Genomic DNA, 25,394 nt, shown 5'->3' with positions numbered 1-25,394 from the left:
CTGACTAACAGTGATTCTATGGGACAGAGCAGAACTGTCCCATTGGGTTTCCAAGGAGCAGCTGGTGGATTTGAACTGCTGACCTTTTGGTAAGCAGCCAAATGCTTAACCACTGTGCCACCAGGGCTCCAATTTACTTAATGGTATCTTCAAATTGTGATTTTTTTAAATTTGACTATTATAAAATGACACTTCATTACTATAAATACAAAACCAGTACCACTTGTTTCAATACAACAAAATAATTATAAAAGTTTTGCTAAATATTGTTCCTTAAGTTCTGAGCTTCAGGCTTTTTTTTTTTTTTTTTTTTTAACAAGGATATCAATGGATAGCACAAAACTGAGACATCCTTTCATGTAATCAGAAGGCCTGAAAAAGAACTGAAAATTAATTGCTAACTAAATTATTCAATGTCATTTAGTGCTGTGTCCAGCTACTACTCAAAATTTCTTTTAGCAGTTATAATGAAAATCAGCTGCTGAGGTTCTAACAGTTCCATGAAGGGGTGAGAGCTTGTCAAAGATTTATCTTTGACATCATCTTCTCATTCATCAATGTTATTATTCATGAAGAAAAATTTCAGAATTGTAATCAGGGGTGAATACACTTGTGTTCCCTTATGTTAAATTATGGGAGAAAGCTGCTGGTCTGCCTGTAGCCACAAGCATATAAACTAGTACAAAACTGTGGGTTTTTAGACCTAGGCAGAAGATGGAAAAAGCAAAGTCCACTTACACCACATCTAGTTAACGTAAGGAAACCCTGGTAGCGTAGTGGTTAAAAGCTACGGCTGCTAACCAGGCCAGCAGTTCGAGTCCACCAGGCGCTCCTTGGAAACTCTAAGGGGCAATTCTATTCTGTCCTATAGGGTCCTTATGCTGACCTGACAGCACCTAACGACACATTCAAAAGAGGAGCCCAGATGGCACAGTATTTGAGAGCTCGGCTGCTAACAAAAAGGTTAGCAGTTTGAATCCACCAGCTGCTCCTTGTGAACTCTACGGTGTAATTCTACTATGCCCTATAGGGTCGGTCACCGAGTTGGAATCAACTGGATGGCAATGGGTTTTATGTTAAAAAAGAATGTTTCTTTTTAGAATATGTATAAAGCAGAAAGCCTCTAAAAGATGTTTTTTCTCTACTATTTATAAAATTAAATGTTCATCTTCCCGTCATTTAAAAAATTTGATAACTCATGCTTAGTTTTCCTTTTTTTTTTTTATTAATTTCCACGTTCTCAGAGCCATAGTAATGAGGCACTGCAAATTAATGCCAAGCTCCAAAATGAAGATTAAATTGCTTATTTTTTTACTTGTAATAAAATATTTAATTTCTTCAGCAACATCTCATCTTTTTCTTATTCAACTTTTTTTTCACATATGGGTCTGGTGCTTCTTTCTGAAAGTTGATACTTTCAAGTATCAACTTATCCTGTATCTCACTTTTGCTGCCTTTGCTGAACATTTTTAAAAAGGACTATTCTTCGTTAGTTTTTATTTAGTGTATATCCCCTTAAGCAAAAATGGAGCTTACACTATGTATCTTTACCTTTTGGGCTAAATTTGGTGTCAACAAGAAAAAAAGTAGCCCTAATAATATTGTACAGCAATTAAAAAGAATGAGTTAGATGTATATCTGACCCAGAAGGCTGTACGTGATGTACTATGAAGTGAAAAAGCAAGTTGTAGTGTGATATGTTATAATAATTATAATATTAAGAAACGATTCTCTCCTTAATGACTATATACTTTAAAAACAAGCAGGATGTAGGATGCAGAAGGATACACATTTGGCTGTCAACTCTGTTACACCTGGGTTGTTGGTGTCAGTGGGAGGAGTAGAGGATAGAAACGAGAGCAGAAAACCGGTGCAAAAAGATTTTTTCTTTATATAATTTATATTGTTTTATCTTTGAAATAGAATTTTAAAAAGATTTAATAAATTGAATTTAAAAATATAATCTGGATAAAGGAGTTTTAAAGTGAATAACCTTTTGGAGAGGATTTCAAACAGGAAATGTAGGGTACGAATGCTGTACATCTTTAATTTAAGTAAAAGGATATATTTCATGGAGCCAGGCTGCATCTTAGAGAAGTAATAAATAATCCACAAAGGAAGTGAATGTGAAGGTGGTTCCCATCAGAAACACATAATACCTTAAGACACTTTTACAGATGAGAGGAATACAATTATTACACTTTAGAAAAACAGTTTCAATTAACAAAAGAGACAAAAAACTGAACACTATGTAGCACAATGAAAACTTTCAACTTAATTAAAAAAAAAAATACTGCAATGTCATGGAAGGAGACTAATATTTGCCTCAAGACACTTCAAGTAAAGCTTTTAGTATTCATGGATTTTATAAAAACAATATGATCAAGGCAACAGAGATATGAAATAATCTTTTATAAAAATTGACTTTCTTCTTGAAAAACACTGATTTATAAGCTTTTATTTTGAAATGAATTTGAATAAGGTGATCTAGAAACCCCAAGTGTTTCTGGGTAAGGTTGAAGACCCATTTGCTTGTTATCTTTCAACTTTTGCACTACAACTTTGGCAAATTCTTCTCCTTGGATGTCCGAGGTGTCTAATAATTGCCTGACTTTTGAGGTCCTTGTAGGTTTGGTACTAATAAGTTCATAGTCCTCCTTCATAATCAAATCCCTGGAGAGAAGGGCATCCAGCGATTGGTTAAGGCAGGCTTCAGTCATCTGGCTGACGATGTCTTCCCTTTTACTCTGGATCCACTGCTGGGCTACACCAGGTTGCATACGCTCTGTAGAAGTGCAAGGGATGAACAATTAAAAAGGTGAGGGAAGATACACAGCCAAAAACCAAACCCAAACCCAGTGCCATCGAGTCGATTCCGACTCATAGCCACCCTATAGGACAGAGTAGAACTGCCCCATAGAGTTTCCAAGGAGCGCCTGGTGGATTTGAACTGCTGAACCTTTGGTTAGCAGCCGTAGCACTTAACCACTATGCCACCAGGGTTTCCAGATACACAGCAATGAGTGAAAATACATGAAAAGGAAATAATAAGACATAAAACCTAATTTTCCTATAACTCTGTTGCTACAGAGTAATGTTACTTTTGCAAATGCTATTAATTGCCAAGAAAGATTCAGAGATTTGGGTTATCTCCTCACTCTCCCCTATTGCCCTGGAAAACCACTGCCTTTGTACGTGCCATAAATCATGGAACAAAAATCATTTTATTGTCTTCAGTTTTTTTTTTTTTTAGTATTTGCTAATTAAAAAAAAAAAATCACAAAAAACTGTACCTTTAGAAACAGATTAAATAACATCTTCCCTTAATACTCCTCCACAGCCAGATGTTCACGGAATACGTTCTGCGCCTATTATTACATGTCAGCATTTGTATCTTTTGGGATTGGAAGTGTTTTCCTACTTCAGAATATATGTATTTACCATATTGAGGAAACAAGGACATATAAAACTCACTGTATGGCAAAATCTACTGAACACATATTTGAGGAATAAATAGCATCATTTACTAAGTGTCTCACAGTAAATATTTACCTGAATTTCCCTCAATTGAGCGTAGATTTATTACTGCTGAAGAGCATGGGACAGGCTTGTGATCACAGAATTTAGTCCTCTGAGCCTCAGAAATGTTATTTTCCCAACATTGATTTACTGGATGGTGACGTGGCACTGACGAATAACCTTGAGTTTTTCCTATAAAACACAATAGCTTCATTAGGAGTAGAATATTTTTTAGATATCCCTACTAGCTAAAATAGGAAATCTTGATGGTGTAGTGGCTAAGAGCTACAGACCCTAACCAAAAGGTCGGCAGTTCAAATCCACCGGGTGCTCCTTGGAAACTCAATGGGGCAGTTCTACTCTGTCCTATAGGATCGCTATGAGTCGGAATCGACGTGACGGAAACAGGATTTGGTTTGGGTATTAGCTAAAATATCAACATCTGGATCATATACAGGGTGGGCTCCAATGTCTTTAGTTTTTCACTGCTAAAAAGCTTGTCAGAAACCTAATTCCACAGGTAAAAGGCTTTCTACTGTTTTTTTTTTTTTTATACTTCTATCTTATGCAAATAGTAGGTGATGAAATTTCACTTCACATAGTCCTATCTATTTCTTCATCTGTGTCTTCCTCCTCCTGCACTTTCAACGTCTCCTCTAAATCTATATATGATGTGTGCTTTTCTACACTCTCCTTTGGCAATCCTATTCAGCCTCAGGGCCTTAATCATCATTTCTATTTTCAAATCCGTGTAATCAAATTTTCCATCTTCCCTGAACACTCAGTCTGACATTTCCAACACCCCAGTGGACATCATCCCTATATGCCCTGCTAGCACCACAAATTAAAAAAAATTATAAATTATTAAACTTAACCCTAAAATCTGTTTCAATTCCTATTTCTGTTAATATAGTACTAACGTTCTCCCAATCACCTAGGCTTATTAATAAACATATTCATCTTTATCTTATTTTAATCTCGTTCCTCCTCCAAGTGAAAAGTTATAGTTTATTAATGCATACTCCAAAACATCTCTCACTCTACCCCTCTTCATGAGATGGAGTGAGGATGTTTTCGAGAATGTACCAATAAACTTGGTAACGTTCATCAACTCTGGATTAGCTCTCTCATAATCTCTCCTCTGCACAACAGCAATAAGTCTCCTAACTGGTCTCTTCACCTCAAGTGTTCTTTCCTTTCCACAATGTTCTGTTTATCTTAGCCACAATGACTCTTCTTAAAGCAAAAAATTCTTTATCATGCCATACCCTTCTTCAAAAATATCAATAGTTCTTCCGTACCCAGGTAGAAAAAATTCCAAACAGCTTACTTAGTTAGGTGCTAAAAAATTTTCCACGGAATCACCAACCTATCTTTCTAATCTTATTTTCCTCTTTCTTCTTTCATTAATCCTTCAACCAGCTAAATAAAATTGCTCACTGTCTCTGTGCTGCCTCTATGCTATTCCCCTTTCCTGCAATGCCAATCCTTTATACGTAAGTCCAACCTTAAGCCAGAAATAATTTCTTCACGATGATAACATGGTATAGTGGAATGACGTAAGAATCTGTACCAGAAGACCTAGGTTCCAGTCTACTAGCTATTGTTTCAGAAGCTTCTTTATCCGTAAAATGAGGGCTATCTACCTGACAATTGGTTATGAAAGTACTTTATGAAGAATGTTACTTTTCCTCTATTCCATCATAGCCCTGGTGGCACAGAGATAAAGAACTCGGCTGCTAACTAAAAGGTGGGCAGTTCAAATCCACCAGCTGTTCCTTGGAAACTCTATGGGGCAGTTCTACTCTGTCCTATCGGGTTGCTATGAGTCAGAACTGACTCGACAGCACCTAGCGCAGACATCATAGCTCTACATTCGTATCTCTCTTACAACACGTCACTTCCCGTATTGCATTACGGTTACTTGGAAACATTTCTCCTCTTCCTTAGATTTTTTTTGGTATCTTTCCACAGTGTCTAACGCAATGCCTTTAATGCTTAATGTATTTGGTACACATCCTACCACTATTGCCACATCTTTAGACCCTGTCACCTTTTGAAAATGAGTTATGAATGCAAATGAAAGACATGCTCCATATAAACCATGACTGCTTGCCAACAATATGATATGTAAAGGGAAGAAACAGAAAACTTGCAAGTTAACACTGACTGAAAAATTTACGTACTAGATAAAAGATCACTGTCTTGAAGAGCTGACAGGGACCTTGAGGTTTCAGGAGAACCGCTACTTTCATGGAGTTGAGAGGATCCACATGATTCCTAAAGCGAGTGGAGGGCAAAGAATTTAGGTTAATGAGAAAAAAATCATTAAAAAAATTATATAACTTTAATCTCCAAAGAATTCTTGCTTTTGGTTTGCTACAAACCAAAATCTAAACTAATACAAATTATATCTTATAAAATTAAGGAAACACATACATAAAACAATCCACAAAGATAAGCTTAATATTTTAATCAACTGAGATGGGAAAATGGGACATTAATTATATGCATTAAAAATAACTTTTTTTCAATATTTTCTACATGTTGTCAGAGGCTCTCTTCAGTGGCTATAGCAGTGAATGTGGAATTTGAACTCTGTAACACTGCTTACTTATTGGTTTAAAGCCAATGCTTGTTTCTCAGGCTCCTTCAACACTGAATGATAGGAAATCATGGAAAAAGTAACGGAGGGCCTGGCTCCACTTCTGGCTCTGTTATGGAATTACCAGCTAACCTTGGACAAGGAGTTTAAACTCTCTCAGGTTCTTTGTCTGTAATATCTATCTAAAAATGTACCTACATGGGCTGGAGGATCAATTGAGTTAACGCATATAAAGGTAACCAAAAAAAAAAAACCCATGTATTGTGCTTTAATGTTCGGTTTTCTGAATCTGCAAACATATCTTACATAGTTTGAAGAAGTAATATGAAGTAAGTCTGAATGCCACTAAAATATTTCCTCTTGGCCACAAAAATGGTCTTTTCGTTTTACTAACTGCAGTAAGAAGAACAGGACAGGTATTACAGCTACGTGACACTGGATAAAGAGGCATAAATATAATAGAACCATAATCAATGGTTTGACTATGTACTATCCTGAGATACCACTGACTGTATAAAACAATAACAGGGACAGGAGTCAATGCCAAACCAGGAACTTGACTGGATGGGATGTGCAATGAACTGAAAACTAGGAAAGCTGGGTTTCAAGTTGGAGATTGCCAAGGGCTACTTAAATTCCAAAACGCTCCTAGGCTTTAGTTTCCCATCTAAAAAAGAAGGGGTTAGAATAAATGATTTATCATATTCTCATATCATTTTTTTTTTTTTTTTTTACCTCTTGTGGACCGTGATTTACAGGAATGTTCAGCGGTAACTCCATTTTCTTCTTGTCACATAAGAGAATAGTACTTGCATTATTCTGTAAATGAAACGAATACAGTCATGTGCCACATAATGTCCATTCAGGCAACATCCGACCGCATATACGTCCGTGGCTCCGGGCGAGGGCTCTCGGGCTTTGTCCAGCAGGCAGGCTGGTGGAGGCAGGGGCTGCAGGGCCCAGGCTGCTCCTGCTCCTCAGATGGGTGGAACAGCAGGCCCTCCTTGCTGGCTTCCTGCCGCTCAGCTCCAGCTGCTGCCCTCTCAGCTGCTGCCACCTGTTCCGCCAGCCTCCACCAGCAGCTCCGGTAGCAGCAGCAGCAGTAGCACGATGAGGACAACTGGAAGCGAGCTCCCAAAAGGCTTTCATGTAATAGGTTTAGGGGTTGGTTCGTAACTATGGGTTGTATGTAAGTCGGACGTTTGTAACCCGGCGACTGTCTGTATATAATACGGCATTCGCACAATGTCCAAATCATATAACGCCCTGTTCTACAGAATGTATTGTGGATGTTAAGTCACGCATGACTGTACATCACATGTACTTTAATTGGAAGTGATTAGAAAATTATAGAAGTAAAATACATTCTACTAAATCATATTTTATGTTTATATAAAATCAATGGAAAGAAAATCTAAATCAATTGAGGATATAACTTAAAGGCAGAGACAGTGTAGAATTGGGGAAAAAACTTCAGAGACACAGATTTTGACTTCTGCCTCATATTATCGGTTACCTTGAGCAAATTACTGATCTCTCAGAGTCTCAGGATTTCATCTGTAAAAATGGAAAAATATCTACTTGCAAGACTGTTCTAGGGATTAAATGAGATAATGTATATAATGTGCTATTATAAACAAGGTATTTAAAAAATTGCAGTTTATGTGTTTGCCAATTTATCAATAATTATTGAGCATTTATATAGGCACTGTGCTTATAAGTATTATTATTACCATTTTCATTTCACAGATAACAAATGGAGGCAGTGTGCCATAATAGAATGATGGGGGCCATGTATAAGATCTGGTTCAGAATCTCAGGATACCTGTTTGTCCTTGGGCAAGACGCTTAATCTCAGTTTACTCTCTGTCAATCGTGGGTAATAATACCTATTTTGCACGATTATTGTGAGGATTAAAAGCTGGGCTTTGAACCAGCTCAGTCATAGTTGACAAAGTGAAACTGGAACAGACCTGAATTGTCAAAATTTGGGCAAACTGGAATGATTAATTGGACTGGGAAAAATTATGGGTCAAAGCCCTGGAATGGCAGGCTTGGAAGAGGCATTGTGCACCCTTTCGGGAGCCTGATGCAGGAGACTGGACTATCGGCAGGACTGTGGAGAGCGACACACATTCAAAGCAGCATGAGTGACCGCCATCTTTGAGCAGGGTGGTGTTGTTTCTGACTCTATTCAAAATCCAACAGGTAAAAGATCTGGTTGCTATGCAAGATGTATGCTGCCCAAGAGGGAGATTAAGTTTCTAGCAGGCCCGTGACTTGTAATTTTTCCCATTCCAGTTATTGTTCCGCTTCACACAAACTTTAAAAATTTGAGCCTATCCTGGTTTAGCTTTCTTGGCCATGACTGAATCAGGCAGAACTTGTTCAAAGCTCTGAAAAAGTAGTGAATGCAAAAATGGCTCTAAGATTACTAAGTAAGCATTCCATAAAAGGTAGCTATTATGAAAATGATTTAAATAAATTTGTATTTAAATTATTGATTTACTCCTACTCCTGTCTCTATAAGCCAGGCTTAAATTGGTTGATTTAAAACATGCCCACCAGATCAACATAATACCAACCACCCTTTAAAACTGGTGGGCTCCACATACAGCTCTCCATTATTCCTACTTATGACTGCATGCTCTATTATGGGTAAGGAACACTAGGAGAAAAACTTTCTATTCACCTCTGTATATAATGTACCTCTTACAGTATTCTGCACAGAACAGTTCAATAAATATTTGTTAAAAACATTTTTACATGAACCTCTAAAATTAGTCTACAGATTTGTTATGTAAAGTTTTTCTGTGCTTATAAAATTCACCAAAATATTTCTAACATTTCAGTATCTCTGAATTAGTCACACAATTTTCCATAACTGATTATTTATGATAATCCTTAGAAAGAAACGAAATATTAATAGCTGTTCTTGGTTCAGTTTTTACTATTCAAAATGTAGGAAATGTTATTTGCAGAAAACATGAATCATAAAAGTTGGTTCAAAGACTTGAAAAAAATATAAGAAACTCAAGCAAAATAACTCATTCTAATTGGTGATCTTTGTTTTCAGAAATTTCTTTATGAAAAATATTATTAAATTTGTATACTACTCTTGGCTCTGCCACTAGATAGCTGTGTAGGATGTATGTAAGTGACTAACTGCCCTATATCCTAGTTATCTCATGTATAAAATGGAGATGATTACTTATCAGGTTCAAAAAATTGAAACAAGGATTTAAGAAAAACAGAAGAAAAAAACAACTCTAAGTGAATACAAGATGGCAACTTAAAACACTGAAGATTGTAATGCTATTATTAAAGTATTTAAAATACTTCACTAACGTAATTGAAGATACACATTTTAAGTTACTTAAAAAGCAATTTCTTATAAAAAGAAGCCTTTTTTTAGTGTTTAAAGTTTTTGGAGGACAAAAAAGGAACTCGAATGGTTCTCTTCCACTTCATAAGGAAGAAAACGGACCATTCTGTCCATCTTTGTTTGGAAGGAGAAGAGAAAAAATGAGACAGTTGTGAGGAGAAAAGGGAACGGAAAAGAGCAAGCAAAAATAAATACTGTCAGAAGTTTGTATCTACTTAGATGTGGAAAAACTGGAATGCTCTGGAAGAGTATACCTACTCAGAAGTGGGGAAGTTAATGAAAAATTATCAAAAGAACTAAAACAGGGTTTCTCTTTAGCTTCTTCTAAAACTCACACGTTAATATTGCCACCATCAGTTTTTGGTTTGGTTAAGAACAGTTGTATCCTTTATGCACTTCCCTTTTTAACCAAAGGTTATGTAAACAGATCCAGCAAACAGCAAGGGGCAAGCAATGCCACTTAGTCAAAGGGTTGCTAAACAAAAGGTTGGCGGGTCACAGTTGCCAGCCACTCTGCAGGAGAAAGATGTGGCAGTCTGCTTTTGTAATGATTTACAGCCTTGGACACCCTGTGGAGCAGCTCTATTCTGTCCTGCAGGTTTGCTGAGAGTCAACTCTACTCATGGCAATAGGTTTTTTTGGGGGGTTGGGGGGGACTGTACATTGTGCTTGTTCATAAGCAAAGATTTGGCTGAACTGATGATTTTCATTATCATGTAACAAATGCAATTTAATGAAACCTGCAAGTAATAAATTACTGTTGTCGATTTTAAACAAAATTTGATAATATTAAGAAAATCCTTTAATAATAGATCCCCCTTCAATTGTAACAGGGTCGCTATGAGTCGGAATCGACTTGATGGCACTGGGTTTTTGGTTTTTCTTCCATTGTTCTTCTGATCTACAACAGCAGAATCAAATAAATGAGACAACTCTCCTGTGTAATTTGGATCAACTGCTTTTTTGGTCTATATAACACGATGTGTTTGAGTGGGGAAATGACATAATACAAATAAACAATTAAAAAATGTACATTTTGGCCTCAGTTATTAACTAATAAAATTTCTATAGCTTATTTCGGCAATAAATCCCAGAAAAGCCCAAGTATACTAAATAAAGAGAAGTATAAGAACCCAGACATCTACTAATTTGTAAGTATTAAACTTCATGGAAATAAATGTAGATTAAAAAAATGCACTCACTGTACACAATCAATATTCATTATTAATCTTAAACTCTCATTTGATATATGAGAGTTCTGGAAAGGTCTTTGAAATCTGATGGTGGCCATGTGAATAAAATACAAAATCTTTTTGGTGACAAAAATAGTATTCATAGTCTCGGGTAAACTCTACTCCCAGAACTGCAGCCTGTATCTACGAAAAGTATATAGACAAAAACAAAACTAAACTAAAAATCTCCATAGGTAGTGTTATGGATTGAATTGTGTTCCCCCCTCCCCAAAATATGTGTTGTAAATCCTAACCCCTATACCTGTGGTTATAATCCCATTTGGGAGTGGGGTTCCTTTGTTATGTTAATAAGGCAGTATTAGCATAGGGTGTGTCTTAAATCCATTGCTTTTGAGACATAAAAATAACAGGCTGAGCAAGCAACCAAGCAGCAAGCAGATGGAGGAAAATAGAGGCCATGCCACATGAGATCTTCAAGGAAACAAGAAACAGAAGCTGAAAAGAGACAAGGACCTTCCTCCAGAGTCGAAAGAGAGGAAGAAAGCCTTCCCTGGAGCTGACGCCCTGAATTTGGACTTCAGGCCTCCTAAACTGTGAAAAATAAATGTCTATTTGTTAAAGCCACCCACTGTGGTATTTCTTTTATAGTAGCACTAGATAAAGAAGAGGAAGATAACTAAGAGGAAAGTAACTAAGAGGAAGATAAAAAGAGGAAGACCCTCAGGGAGATGGATTGACATACCCAGTGCCCTCAAGTCGATTCCAACTCATAGCGACCCTACAGGACAGAGTAGAACCACCCCATAGAGTTTTCAAGGAGTGCCTGGCGGATTCCAACTGCCAACCCTTGGGTTAGCAGCCGTAGCATTTAACCACTATACCACCAGGGTTTCCTGGATTGACATAGTGGCTGCAAAATGGGCTCAAGTATAACAACAATTGTGAGCGTGGCACAGGACCCGGCAGTGTGTTGTTCTGTTGTACACAGGATCCCTATGAGTCTGAACTGACTCCACGGCACCTAACAACAACAGATAAAACTAAGATAGGAAGTAATACAATTCTTTGACGTTCTAACTTACAACACATTTCATTCACCAATTTACCTTTGTTTTCTTTAGTTGAATAACAGCTTCAAGAAACGTTATCTCATCAAATGTCCTCAGGATTGGTTCAAGTTCTATTAAACATTCTAAATAAGGAAATAAAAATACAGTTGGAGTTCAGATTGCTTCTAATCATTAAATTGAAAAATGTAAATACTAACACTGAACTGATAAGGCTCCATGTCAATTCCTCCCCAAACATTCAACTGCCTAAAAGCTTTTAATACTGGCATAAAAGGACAGACAGCTGTATCAATGGACTAGAATTCAGAGTCCAAAAATAAACCCTTACAATTATGGTCAATCAATTTTGGACAAATGTGCCAAGGCAATTCAACGGGGAAAAAATAGTCTTTGCAACAGATGATGCTAGGAAAACTGGGTATCCACACGCAAATAGGTGAATTTGGACCATTCTTTCACAGCGTACATAAAAATAAAATGGATCATGGGCCTAAATGTATGAACTAAAACTATAACATTTTTAGAAGAAAACACAGAAAAATATCTTCATGATCTTTGGTTAAGCAAAGCATTCTTAAATTCAACATTAAAAGCATGATCCATAAAAGAGAAATTATAAACCAGACTTCAAAAAAATTGAAAACTTTTGTGTTTCAAAAGATACCATTAAGGAAAAAAAAAAAAAAAAGACAAGCCACAGACTGGGAGAACGTATTTACAGCTCATGTATCTGCTAAAGGACTTGTATCTAGGACATATAAAGAACTCTGACAAATCAATATTAAGATAAGTGACTCGATTAGAAAACGGGCAAAAGATCTGAACAAGAATTTCACCAAGGAAGATACACAAACAGCTAACAAGCACATGAAAAGGTGTTTAACATCACCAGTCACTAGGAAAATGCACATTAAAATCACTTCATAACCATTAAAACGGTAATTATTAAAAAGACAGACAACAATGTTGACAATACTGTTGAGAAACTGAAATTCTCATATGCTGCTGTTCAGAACGTAAAATGATGCAGCCACTTCAGAAAACTGTTTGGCAGTTTTTTAAAAAAGTTAACCCTAAGAGAAATGAGGAAACCCTGGTGGCGTAGTGGCTAAGTGCCATGGCTGCTAACCAACAGGTCGGCAGTTCAAATCCGCCACGCGCTCCTTGGAAGCTCTATGGGGCAGTTCTACTCTGTCCTATAGGGTCACTATGAGTCGGGATGGACTCGACGTCAGTGGGTTTGTTTTTTTTTTAAGAGAAATGAAAACATATGTTCACATAAAGAACTGTATGTGAATATTCATCTTTTGCTGATTCTTCTTCCTCTACTCAATTTCTAACTATTGGAATGCCTTAGAGCTCTAATCTGGGCCCTTTACTCTTTGCTATCTATACTCTTCTCCCTAGGTGATCCAGTCAGACCATGGTTTTACACACCACCTATATGGTAAAAAACTATATGGTAGTTACTCTCAATTTTATATCTGGAGCCCTAGCCTATCCATTGAGCAACAAATTAATAAATTATAGTAGCAATAGTAATTATGAAAAAATACTATTAGAGTTACCTATTTATAGATGAGGGAACCCTGGTGGTGCAATGGTTAAGTGCTTGGCTGGGACCCACTAGCTGCCCTGCAGGAGAAAAGGTCTGATGATCTGCTCCTGTGAAGATTATAGTCTAGGAAACTGTACCCGGCAGTTCTACTCTGTCCTATAGAGTCGCTATGAGTCAGGACTGACATGCCAGCATGCAACAACAATAGTTACAGATGAGGAAATAGAGAATATGCCAAAATTTGAACCCAGGCCATAGGATTCCAGAGTCCGTGCTGAAATGCAACCAACTATTCACCAGGAATCTCCACTTGCATATTCAACAGCCATGTCCCATTTACTTTTTATAAAACGAAGCTCCTCATTCTACCCTTTATTTCTCTCTCAGTTTTCTTCATCTCAGTAAGTGGTATCAACATACTAACCTGCCTGAGCCCCAGACTTGATTTATCCTGATTCCTCCCTTTCCTTATGTCCATATCTAATTGTTTCCACATTCTATCTTGCTACCTCTGAAATATATCTTAATTGTTTACTTTGCTTCCACTTTTGCATCCTCCAATCAACTTTCCACAAAGCAGCAAGAGTGATTTCTCCTAAACCTAAACTAGATCATGTTACTTCTCTGCAAAACACACTTTAATGGCTTTCCATTACACTTGGAATAAACGTCCAAGCTTCTCATGACAGTCTATAGCCTCTTCCTTATCTTTCTAACCTCATCTCATATTATTCCCTTCCTTGCTCACCATTTTTCAGCCGCGCAGGCCTTCTCTTTGTTCCCTGAATATACCACACTGTTTACCTTTTTCCAGCCTCAGGGCCTTTGCCCTTGTTTTCTCTGCCTGAAACGCTCTTCCTCCAGCTTGTGAATGGTTGGCTCTTTTTCAAGCTTCAAACCTCAGCTCAAATGTTTGCTCCTAAAAACAGCCTTTCCTAACCTCCCTTAACTACTCCATCAACTTCCTTATTTCCTTATAGTGTCCACGGTGTGTATCTTGTTTATTTTTTCCTTGTCTGACTTCCCCACTAGAATGTGAGCTCCAGGAAGGTAGTGACTTAGCTTGCCTTTTCACTACTCTGTTACCAGTGTTCAGCCAAGTGCCTGGCGTGTGACAGGTGCTTAATAAATATTTGCTGAATACATGAATGGAATTATTCTTCCTATCATGTGATCTCTCTTGACTTCTAGGAATTCTCAATTCAGCTCTAGAGGCGGTTACTACTTTATAAATACAGTGAATAACAAGGGTGAAAAGATGGGAAAAAAAAAAAACCTTGGAGCTGGTCCCTGAACTTGTGTGATTTTTAAAGGAATATTTTATTCATGGTTTATTAGTTACTGATGTAACTCAAAAGTTTTGGATTAAAACTGTACACTCACTTAAGAAAGACGGTCTTTCATCCGGATTTTGTGCCCATCCACTTTCTATTAGAGAGATCATAAGTGGCCGGTGAGGTATATCAAACGGTAAACTTTCTTCACTAGTGTCAGGGCGATGCCCCTGTGACACACTATACATAATCTGCAAAGGATTGGTGACTTCTGTCAAAACAGAAATACTGCATTCATTAGAAATATATTATGATCCAGTATATTAAATGCATTCCACATCAATTAAATGAAAATGAGGTTAATAATTCCTTATGCAACCCCTTTCCCGTAAGAGGAACCTATATCCCAGCTGTTGCCGTACGTCTTGTCTGCTTCCTATGGGAGGAATGTACATCTTCACCTTATTAACTTTGGGCTTTACCATGTGATTTACTTTGGCCAATGTGAACAGAGCAGAGACAAGAGAGCCAAACAGAACCTAGCAGAGCCAGGAAGGACCACAGCAGCTAACATATAATGTGAGTGAGAAATAAATGTTTACTTTGTAAGCCACTGAGACTTTGGGATTGTTTGTTAAACAGCAAGCTGACCTATACAAACCTCAAAAACAAACAATATTATCAAAGAATTAAAAAGACATTTTTCTTCAAGGTTTTCTGGTCTTTCTAGAAGGAGCGCCAATTACATTTTCATATAAACAGTTTTATAGCTGAACAGATCTCGGTAATAGTAATTCTATGCTCTCATTTTACAGATAAAAAGCTGAAGACTAGAGATTTAGTGGCTTGATCATAGAGCTTATTATTGTCAGAACAAGAAATAAAATCCAGATTTTTCTGATCCTTAATTCAGTACAATCTCCAACACAGGCATACCTTGTTTTACTGCATTTTGCTGTACCGTGCTTCGCAGATACGGCATTTTTTTTGTTTACAAATTGGAGCTTTGAGTCAACCCTGTGTTGAACAAGCCTATTGGAGCCATTTTTCTAACAGTTTGTGCTCACTTCGTGTCTCTGTGTCACATTTTGGTAATTCCTGCAATATTTCAAACTTTTTCGTTATTATTTTATCTGTTATAGTGATCTGTGATCAGTGATCTTTGATGTTAGTATCGTAATTGCTTTGGGGTGCTACGAACTACACCCATATAAGATGGCAAATTTAATCCACAAATGTTGTATGTTCTGACTCTTCCACTGACTGGCTCCTCCTCTCTCTCTCCCTTTCTTTGGGGTCCCCTATTCCCTGAGACATGACAGTATTGAAATTAGGCCAATTAATGTAACCCTACTCTGGCCTCTAAGTGTTCAAGTGAAAGGAAGTGCTGCACGTCTCTCACTTTAAATCAAAAGCTAGAAATCATTAAGCTTAGTGAGGAAGGCATATTGAAAGCCGAGACAAGCCGAAAGCTATGCCTCTTGAGCCGATAGTTAGCCAAGGTGTGAATGCAGAGAAAAAATTCTTGAAGGAAATGAAAAGTGCTACTCCAGTGAACACATAAATGATAAGAAAGCCAAACAGCCTTACTGTTGATATGGAGAAAGCATCAGTGGTCTGGAGAGAAGGTGAAACCAACTGTAACATTCCGTTAAGCCAAAGCCTAATCCAGAGCAAGGCCCTCCTTACTCTCTTCAACTCTAGGAAGGCTAAGAGAGGTAAGGAAGCCACAGAAAAAAATGTGAACCTAGCAGCGATTGGCTCATGAGGTCTAAGGCAAGAAGCTGTCTGTCTCTGTAACACAAAAGCGCAACAGGAAGCAGCAAGTGCCGATGTGGAAGCTGCAGCAAGTCATCCAGAAGCTCCAGCTGCACTACCCAACAGATCTGCGGTGGAAATGGAACAGCCTCGTACTGGAAGCAGACGCCGTCTAAGACTTCCACAGACACAGAGGAGGACTCGATGCCCGGCTTCAAAGCTTCAAAGGACAGGCTGACTCCACTGTTAGGGGCTAATGCAGCTGGTGACTTTAAGTTAAAGCCAGTGCTCGTTTCCCATTCTGAAAATCCTAGGGCCCTTAAAAGTTAAGTTAAACCTGTTCTGCCTGTGCTCTATAAATGGAACAACAAAGCCTAGACGACAGCACATTTGCTTACAACTTGGTTTACTGAATATTTTAAGCCCACTGTTGAGACCTACTGCTCAAAAAAAAGATTTCTTTCTAAGTATTACTGCTCATTGACAATGCACCTGGTTACCCAAGAGCTAAGATGGAGATGTATAAAAAGGCTGTTTTCACGCCTGCTAACACAACATTCACTCTGCAGCCCTTGGATCAAGGAGTAACTTCGAATTTCAAGTCTTATTATTGAAGAAACACATTTCATAATGCTACAGCTGCCATAGATAGTGATTCCTCTGATGGATCGGGGCAAAGTAAATTCAAAACTTTTTGGGAAGGATTCACCATTCTAGATGCCATTAAGAACATTCATGATTCATAGCAGAAGGTCAAAATATCAACATTAACAGGAGTTTGGAAGACGTTGATTCCAACCCTCGTGGATGACTTTGAGGGGTTCAAGGCTTCACAGGAGGAAGGAACTGCAGATGCGGTGGGAAGAGCAAGAGAGCTAGAATTAGAAGTGGAACCTGAACACGTGATTGAATTGCTGCAATCTCAGGATAAAAATTTAACTGATCAGGAGTTCCTTCTTATAGATGAGCAAAGAAAGTAGTTTCTTGAGATAGAATCTACTCCTGGTGAAGATGCTATGAATATTGTTGAAATGACAACAAAGGATTCAGAACATTACATAAACTTAGTTGATAAAGCAGCAGCAGGTTTTGAGAGGATTAAGTCCAGTTTTGAAAGAAGTTTTACTGTGGGTAAAATGCTATCAAACAGCATCACATCCTACAGAGAAATTGTTTGCGAAAGGAAGAGTCAACTGATGTGGAAAACTCTACTGTTGTCTTCTTTTAAGAAATTGCCACAGCCACCCCAACCTTCAGCAACCATCACTCTAATCAGTAAGCAGCCCTCAACATCGAGGCAAGACCCTCCACCAGTAAAAAGACTATGACTCGCTGAAGGCTCAGAAGATGGTTAGTATTTTTTAGCAATAAAGTATTTTTAATTAAGGTATACATATTGTTTAAGACATAATGCTATTGCACACTTAATACACTACACTATAGTGTAAACATAACTTTCATATGTACCAGAAAACCAAAAAATTTGTGACTTGCTTTATTATGGTACTTGCTTTATTGCGGTGGTCTGCAACCGAACCCGCGATATCTCTGAGGTGTGCCTGTATATAGTGGATTCTCAACTGGTAAATGGATATTTCTACACTGTGTTTTCCACAAAATAAATGGTAGAAAGATTTAGAATAAGATTAGCTTTATATAATTGAGTATGGTTGACCAACATGAAGTTACCTGGAATAAGGAAGTCAAGGTATACTTACCTTCAAAAGGCTGTTTTCTGGATAAGACTTCCCATGTGATAACTGCATAACTGTTTAAGACAAAAACATATACTGTATATTATAAAAAAAATTCTTATAAAATAACAGCATAATAAACTAAAAAAGCACTAATTTTAAAAGGTTACTACGGAAATGTCATTTTTTCAAGTGTAAGGTAATGAAATACTGCACAAAGAATCACCAAAAGCAACCAATATAATGAATGCTCATGTGGGATTTTGTTTCATATTGATGCTAATTTTAAAAATGAGGGAATAACCGTAATAAGAATTTGCAGTTACAAGCAAGGATAACTTGTTGGGGGTAATTTAAGAGTCATTCTTGAACATCTAGGTCAGCCATGCCTTCTAATTACATGATTCAGTCATTCACACAAAATAATAAAAAAGATTATCTCATGTAGCCCTACTGTATTTACTTTTCTTCTAGTCTAAGTACTGTCTTCTTTAGTAATGAAACTATTTTGCCTACAATTTAATTTCAGCTGTCAGTCATCTGGTTAAGTAGCATAGACTTTATAGTTGGGATAAATGACTAAACAGAACACGGGGATTTTGCCGCACTCCCAAATTAACTGTTCATTTAAAATGGGACACATGGGATTGACACACAGTCACTGCGAGACAGTAAGGATTACAGAAGAAATTCCCACCTAAATCAATGAAATGATATTCCTTCATTTCCCCTAACAGGGAATAGTGACACTGAACATAAAATAATTTACGGTTTCCTGTTTTTATAGAATTAAACCAGCTTTCAAGAACTTTTGGTCAGAACATGGTCTTTACCTTAGAAGATACAAATATTTTTGTGTGAACTAAAGGTATCAGGGAGCTAAATATATAATAATAAAAAAAAAATATATTCACATGATAATCTAAATATGTTTTAGTGCAGCCACTAAAACAACTTAGCATTACTGACTTTAATATTAAATAATAAAAAAGAAAATCTCTTTAGGGACAAGGGATACAAAATTTAACTAAGATACAGTTTTCTGGTAAAGAGGTACCATTCATTTCTAAAAGCATCTTCATTTTTATCAGGTTAACTATTTATTAAAGATAGCAAAAAGCTTTATTTCAAAGGGGCTATAAAAATACATTCACAGTAAATGTACCATGTCTGATTTTACATTCGCTATCATGTTAAAGGAAACCCTGGTGGCATAGTGGATAAATGCTATGGCTGCTAACCAAAAGATCAGCAGTTTGAATCCACCAGGTGCTCCTTGGAAACCCTATGGGGGAAGTTTATCATATTAAAAGAGACAAGTGGAATTTACGTATGAGGTGAATGCCCAACCCCTTAATCCTATGTATCACAGAGTACCATCTTCCGTCTCCCTGGTCAAACAACCAGTATCATGAACCATGCAGTATGCTTATTACGGCACTGTATGCATTTGAAACATGAAAGTATGACCTTACCAAATACAATGATGTGTTGTACAAAGAATTCACCCATGTATAAATCTCTTTAATATAAATCTACTCTGTATGTTTAATAGTTTATTTCTCTAAAAAGGTGTGTAGGTATCAGGGTCTGAAAGACTGAATAGTATAAGAAACTGAAAGCTAAAATATTAGCAACCATTCTTCCCTCCTCCTACCAAAAAAGTCACATGTGATAAAAAAAAAAAGTCTTGAGTATTATAAACTGATAAGACAAAAAAAGCTTTAATTTTTTTAAGAAACTGAAAGCTAAAATATTAGCAACCATTCTTCCCTCCTCCTACCAAAAAAGTCACATGTGATAAAAAAAAAAAGTCTTGAGTATTATAAACTGATAAGACAAAAAAAGCTTTAATTTTTTTAAGAATGTAAGACATCTTTAATTTGAAAAAAATTAACCATTCTTTTGTCAAATTTATTTTTACCACACTTAAGAATGAAAATCACACTTTATAAGCTTAAAAATCCTGGTTGATTAATCTTGGTTTTCAGACAAAATTAATTCTAAGTGAAGGCAGCACACCGTACCTATAAATATCATGCTTAACACTGGCCCTTGATTTTTGTCCAGGTTCATAGTTTTCAGGTGGCATATAGATAATTGTCCCTCCTTCTGGTGCAGATTTGCTACTTCGTGATTGTGATAGGGACATCATGCGCCATTTTGATAAACCAAAATCTGCAATCTATAAGGAAAAAAAATAATTTAAAATATTTTCTCAAAAAAAAAAAATCCAAGAACCAACTGTTTTTGGTACATTCATTATATTTAGGTATCAGACCAGAGGCAATGTTTTTATATACATAAAACAAATAAAAACCACTGCAGTTGAGTTGATTCCAACTCATAGAGACCTACAGTACAGAGTAGAACTGCACCAAAGAGTTTCCATGGCTGTAAATTTTTATGGAAGCAGATGGCCACCTCTTTTGCCTGTGGAGAATCTGATGGGTTTAAATTGCCAGCCTTTCAGTCAGCAACGAAATGCTTAACCACGGTGCCATTAGGGTTCTCAAACATACACTTTATTATTTCTATGTAACCCATTAGTTTCTTACCAAACTGAATTCCATAGTGCTGAGATGTATAACCTTAGAAGCAATGAATACTGACTTAACGTTCAACACAATATAACACATTTTAAAAGGGTGACTAAGTTTTGAAAAACTGAATAAAAGTGTTTTATGCCTTACATTTTAATGAATATATACAGAGCATAGTACTTTTTGACAAGTGGCTATATATAAACTATGTGCTTTCCAAATTCACCAATACTTACAGAACTGTTACATCTATTCATATCTCATACGAATGTCACTGGACATTGTTTACAACTGAGTTTATATATTCTTATTTATAATGCCCTGAATATAGTTTCCCTAAATTTTGAAATAAGCAAGCTCCCAATATACCATATCTCATATAATTTGTTCCTACCAATTAAAGCATCACATCTGCTAGCAATAGAATAGTTAGCATATAAAGCATATTTATGTCCATAATGACAATAGTGCCTAAAGAATTATTACTGATAAACATTATGTACTTATAATCTGTTCTGTACTTCTGATATGCCCTTTACAGTTTTAGTTGAACTGTAAATCCTGTGCAGATGATATACAGCATCTGTTAACTATTTAAAAGGTTATTTATTTTTAAAAAATTGAAGCCAAATTTAAGAACAGAAACAATACTTAATGGGCCAAAGGGGTACGGAAAAGCTTTAAAGAGATTTAATTTATATTACTTAGCCTTTTACATTACATAATTTAGAAGTCAACAGTGACACTATGAAGTTATCAGGCCTATCTGGAAACCACAGTAGATCTGGAGTTCACGCATTTGTTAACTCAACAGACATTTACTCGATGCTTCTGTACGGCATGTGCTGAGGGCATGATGACTAAAACAGGCTAAATTTATGTCCTCATGAAACTTCAATTGGAACTGGTGGAGATGGCCAATAAACAAATTAATAAACGCACATTATGTCACATGTTGCAAAATGCTCTGCAGCATAACTTAAGGTACAAGGGTAGAGAGGCTGGGGGGGGGTGGTCAGGGAAAGCTACTGTGACAAAGAGGCTGAGGACCTCTTCATATTACCATTGCAGTTTCCTGTGAATCTTTAACACTTCAAAATAAAAAGTTAAAAACAGGCAAGGGAATAAGCCATAAGGATACCTGGGAAAAACAATCAAGAGAGGACTTTCATAATATTTTTATGGACAAATGGAGAAGTATGATAGCCTTTTTTGAAGTATTTCATACAAACTGAGTGACGACTCTCCAAAAGTACTGATTAACAAAAGGACTAACATTGACCTGGAGGGATGTTCTTAGTGCCGTGTTCTGCAGCTCTGATCAGAGCTCTGTACTGGTTAATATTTAATCACTGCCTGAAGATACAAAAAACTAGTGAATTAAATTTGAGGATGGCAAACAAGCACATGAAAAGATGTTCGACATAACTAGGTATTAAGCCTGAGAACATGATGAGATATTAATGTGTACAGAGAAAAAGGAGAGAACACCAAATACTGGTTAGGATGTGGAAAAGCTGGGTCTCTTAAAAATTGCTGGTGGAATGTAAAAAGGTACAATTACTCTGGAAAATAGCTGGGCAGTTTCTTAAAAAAACTAAACATACCCTTACCACATGATTCAGCTATTGCACTTCTGGGCGCTTATCCCAGAGGAATGGAGATTTATGTTCATTCAAAAACTTGTACACGGTTGTTCATAGTGGCTTTATTTGTAATTGACAGGAACTGGAAACAACCAAAATCTCTCTCAATAGGTGAATGGTTAAACAAACTGGTATATCATAAAATATTACTTAGCAATAAAAGGGAAGAGACTACTGAAAAACACAAAACTTGCATGGATCTCAAGAGCATTATGCTGAGTAAACAAAGCCAATCTCAAAATATTACATACTATATGATACCATTTATATAACATTCTCAAAGTGACAAATTATAAATATGGAAAACAGTTTAGCAGTTGCCAGGGGTTAGGAATGGAATGGGGGAGCGGTGGCTGTGACTATCATGGGGGAGCACAAAGGAGATCTTTATGGGGATGCAACAGTTCTGATCTACTGACAAAATGACATAGAACAATACATACACATTGTAACAATGTCAAATTTCTCGTTTGAAATTTTATCATAATTACATAATATGCAACCATTCAGGGAAACTGGGTGAAGGACATGAGACCTCTTTATACTATCTTTGCAATTTTCTGTGAATCTGTAATAATTCAAAATAAAAAGTGAAAAACATAGTTTTTTAAATTTTGCTTTAGGTGAAGGTTTACAGAGCAAATTAGTTTCTCATTAAATAATTAATACATACATTGTTTTGTGACATTGGTTGCCAACTCCACAATGTGTCAACATTCTCCCCTTCCTGACCTTGGGTTCCCCATTTCCATTTGTCTAGCTTTCCTGGCCTCTCTTGCCTCCTCATCCTTGCCCCTGGACTGGTGTACCCTCTTAGTCTTGTACAGGTGGTTGAGCTACGTGTGTTACTGTTTGTTTTATGGGCCTGTCTAATCTTTGGCTGAAGGGTGAACCTTAGCAGTGACTTCAGTACTGAGTTAAAAGGGTGTCCAAGGGCCATACTCCTGGGATTTCTCCAGTCTCCTACAAAGCAGTACATCTGGTCTTTTTTTGTGAGTTCGAATTTTGTTCCATGTTTTAAAAAAGGTATTCTTTATTACAATAATTAAGAAACATAATGACTTTGCATTTTATATCATATTTCTATCTATCTCTATTGTTGTTGTTAGTTGCCATCAAGTTGATTCTGACTCACAGTCACCCCATGTGACAGAGTACAATGCCCTATAGGATTTTCCAGGCTGTACTGAAGATAGGAATTGGGGTAAATGGAAAGGGAGAGAGATTAAATTGGCTAGGTGGAGGAGATAACTAAAAGTCTTTTTAAAATTATTAAGCACAAGGACACAGATATTTTTTTTTTTTACTTTAAAGAAGGAATTACCTTAACATGAAATTCATTATCCAATAAGATATTCTGAGTTTTCAAGTCATGATGAAGTAGAGGAGGGTTCATATTGTGCAAATAATTTACTCCCAGTGCAATTTCATGCAGGATGCGAAATCGCAACGGCCAAGCAACATCAGGATATTCAGTTTTCTTTACATACACGAAAAGAAACAATATCAAAATTAGTGGCCACATTTCTTTACATTTCACACTTAGAAAATTAAACATTCCATGGGGAAAATAGTATAAATCAATGTCAAAACATACTCATTTTTAGAACATACTATGAAGTTGACATTATTTAATATCCTTGGATCTTTCTTCACTTTTCAGCAAAAATAATTATAACTTTATAGTACTGATGTTTCCTTTTAGTTTTTATTGGTAATGCAGCTACATGGTATTGGGTCTTATTTCTTCAAGTGACAGTTATCCAGTCACACAAATCTGTACAATGCCTATATTCACACCTACCTTCCCTGTTCTATAAAAACCAAAAACCAAACCTGTTGCTGTCAAGTCGATTCTGACTCACAGGGACCATATAGGACAGAGAACTGCCGCTACAGGGTACCTAAGGCTGTAATCTTTCTCCCACGGAACGGCATGTGTGCGTGCGTGCTCACACACACACAATATATATATAATATATACCAAACCATTTACTCAAAATTCATATTTCAATTTTTCTATTAACATAAAACTATAATTTATTGTTATAATCATGACGTCAATTCAAATTTAGGGCCTCTTTATATTTTTTCAGTAAACGTTAATATCCCATACTTTTAGTCATATAATTTATGTATATTCCATCTTGAAAAATTAGCGTTTGTCACTTTAGTTTTTGTGAAGGAGACAATGATCATCTTTCCATCTAAGCCTGTGTAATACATAATGTTTTCTAATTCCTGGTACTTGTAAGTAATATCCATCTGAGCTTTTTTAAAATAAATGCTCCTGAACATAAAAAGTTAATGCAGTTTCCCAGAATAAACATACTAAGAAAAATCGGATGATATGGGAAGACTGACAAAGAATCACTGGGCGCTGTGCCACTGGGTACATTTTTCTAAATGCTGAAAAAAGTATGCTTCTACTGAAAGCTCAAGACTTGTTAAGAATTTTTTCTGCAAATAGGTCAGCTGCTAGTTCAGTAATCAACCTGTCAGGGCAGTGGTACAAAATATTTTAGATCATTTACACTGTATTTTGATTTTTTTCAACAATCTTCTATGGTGTTTGGATGTGTGTATGTGTGTGGGGGGGTGATTCATGACAAATACCACTCTAAACACAATTACAGAAAACCAAAAGGAATAGAAAACACTAATGTTGAACACTACTTCCTCTGGCATACACAAAGCTCCTTCCCAATCTTTTAATCTGTATGAAAAGGTAACCTTTTCTGAAAATCATGCAGTTTAAAGAGGTACTCAGGTTTCTCTGCTGTATCTTGTCATGTGGAGGCTTTCGATCCTGAAGACAAGGGTAGAGGAAAGCTCACATTGTACTTAGTGATTCCTTCGAGGATTTAACAATCCTCTTGGAGGCTCTAGAATTTCCAGTGAGCTCCAAACTAGGGTACCAGAGTATTCACTGGGGTGTGGGAAAATGAGAATTTCTATTCATATTCATTTAAAAAAAGAAACTGTGCTTTGTTAATATTTAACATACAGCCTGGCACTAGGTACTTTACTCCGTCCTTGTTTCAGAGGGTCACATGTCATAAACAGAATGGGAGATTTCCTGAAGCAAAGAGGAAGTTGCTCCACGAGTGGCTGCCACTGCACCCGCTCTGACCTCACTGTGATGTATT

At 36.7% G+C, this 25,394-nt stretch overlaps 1 protein-coding gene across 2 annotated transcripts in view; it reads right to left on the bottom strand.

The window, feature by feature from the left end:
- Positions 1 to 388: 388 nt before the first annotated feature.
- RIPK2 (receptor interacting serine/threonine kinase 2) overlaps positions 389 to 25,394 on the bottom strand; it is a 35,379-nt gene continuing 10,373 nt past the window's right edge. Inside the window, exons 3-11 of one of the 2 annotated variants that reach the window (XM_010588387.3) lie at positions 23,570 to 23,725; positions 20,084 to 20,241; positions 18,081 to 18,130; positions 14,714 to 14,875; positions 11,809 to 11,894; positions 6,860 to 6,943; positions 5,706 to 5,799; positions 3,553 to 3,711; positions 398 to 2,785 (exon numbers count right to left, since the gene is read on the bottom strand). In XM_010588387.3, coding sequence (XP_010586689.1) covers positions 2,448 to 2,785; positions 3,553 to 3,711; positions 5,706 to 5,799; positions 6,860 to 6,943; positions 11,809 to 11,894; positions 14,714 to 14,875; positions 18,081 to 18,130; positions 20,084 to 20,241; positions 23,570 to 23,725 — 1,287 coding nt within the window. In that variant the 3' untranslated portion in view covers positions 398 to 2,447. Of the gene's footprint in view, positions 2,786 to 3,552; positions 3,712 to 5,705; positions 5,800 to 6,859; positions 6,944 to 11,808; positions 11,895 to 14,713; positions 14,876 to 18,080; positions 18,131 to 20,083; positions 20,242 to 23,569; positions 23,726 to 25,394 lie in introns of both variants that reach the window. The other variant, XM_023545854.2, reaches the window with a different exon arrangement.

Source organism: Loxodonta africana, chromosome 14, assembly GCF_030014295.1.
Source record: "Loxodonta africana isolate mLoxAfr1 chromosome 14, mLoxAfr1.hap2, whole genome shotgun sequence".
In the NCBI taxonomy this organism is placed as follows: Eukaryota; Metazoa; Chordata; class Mammalia; order Proboscidea; family Elephantidae; genus Loxodonta; species Loxodonta africana.
This window is presented reverse-complemented; position numbering and strand designations above follow the sequence as displayed.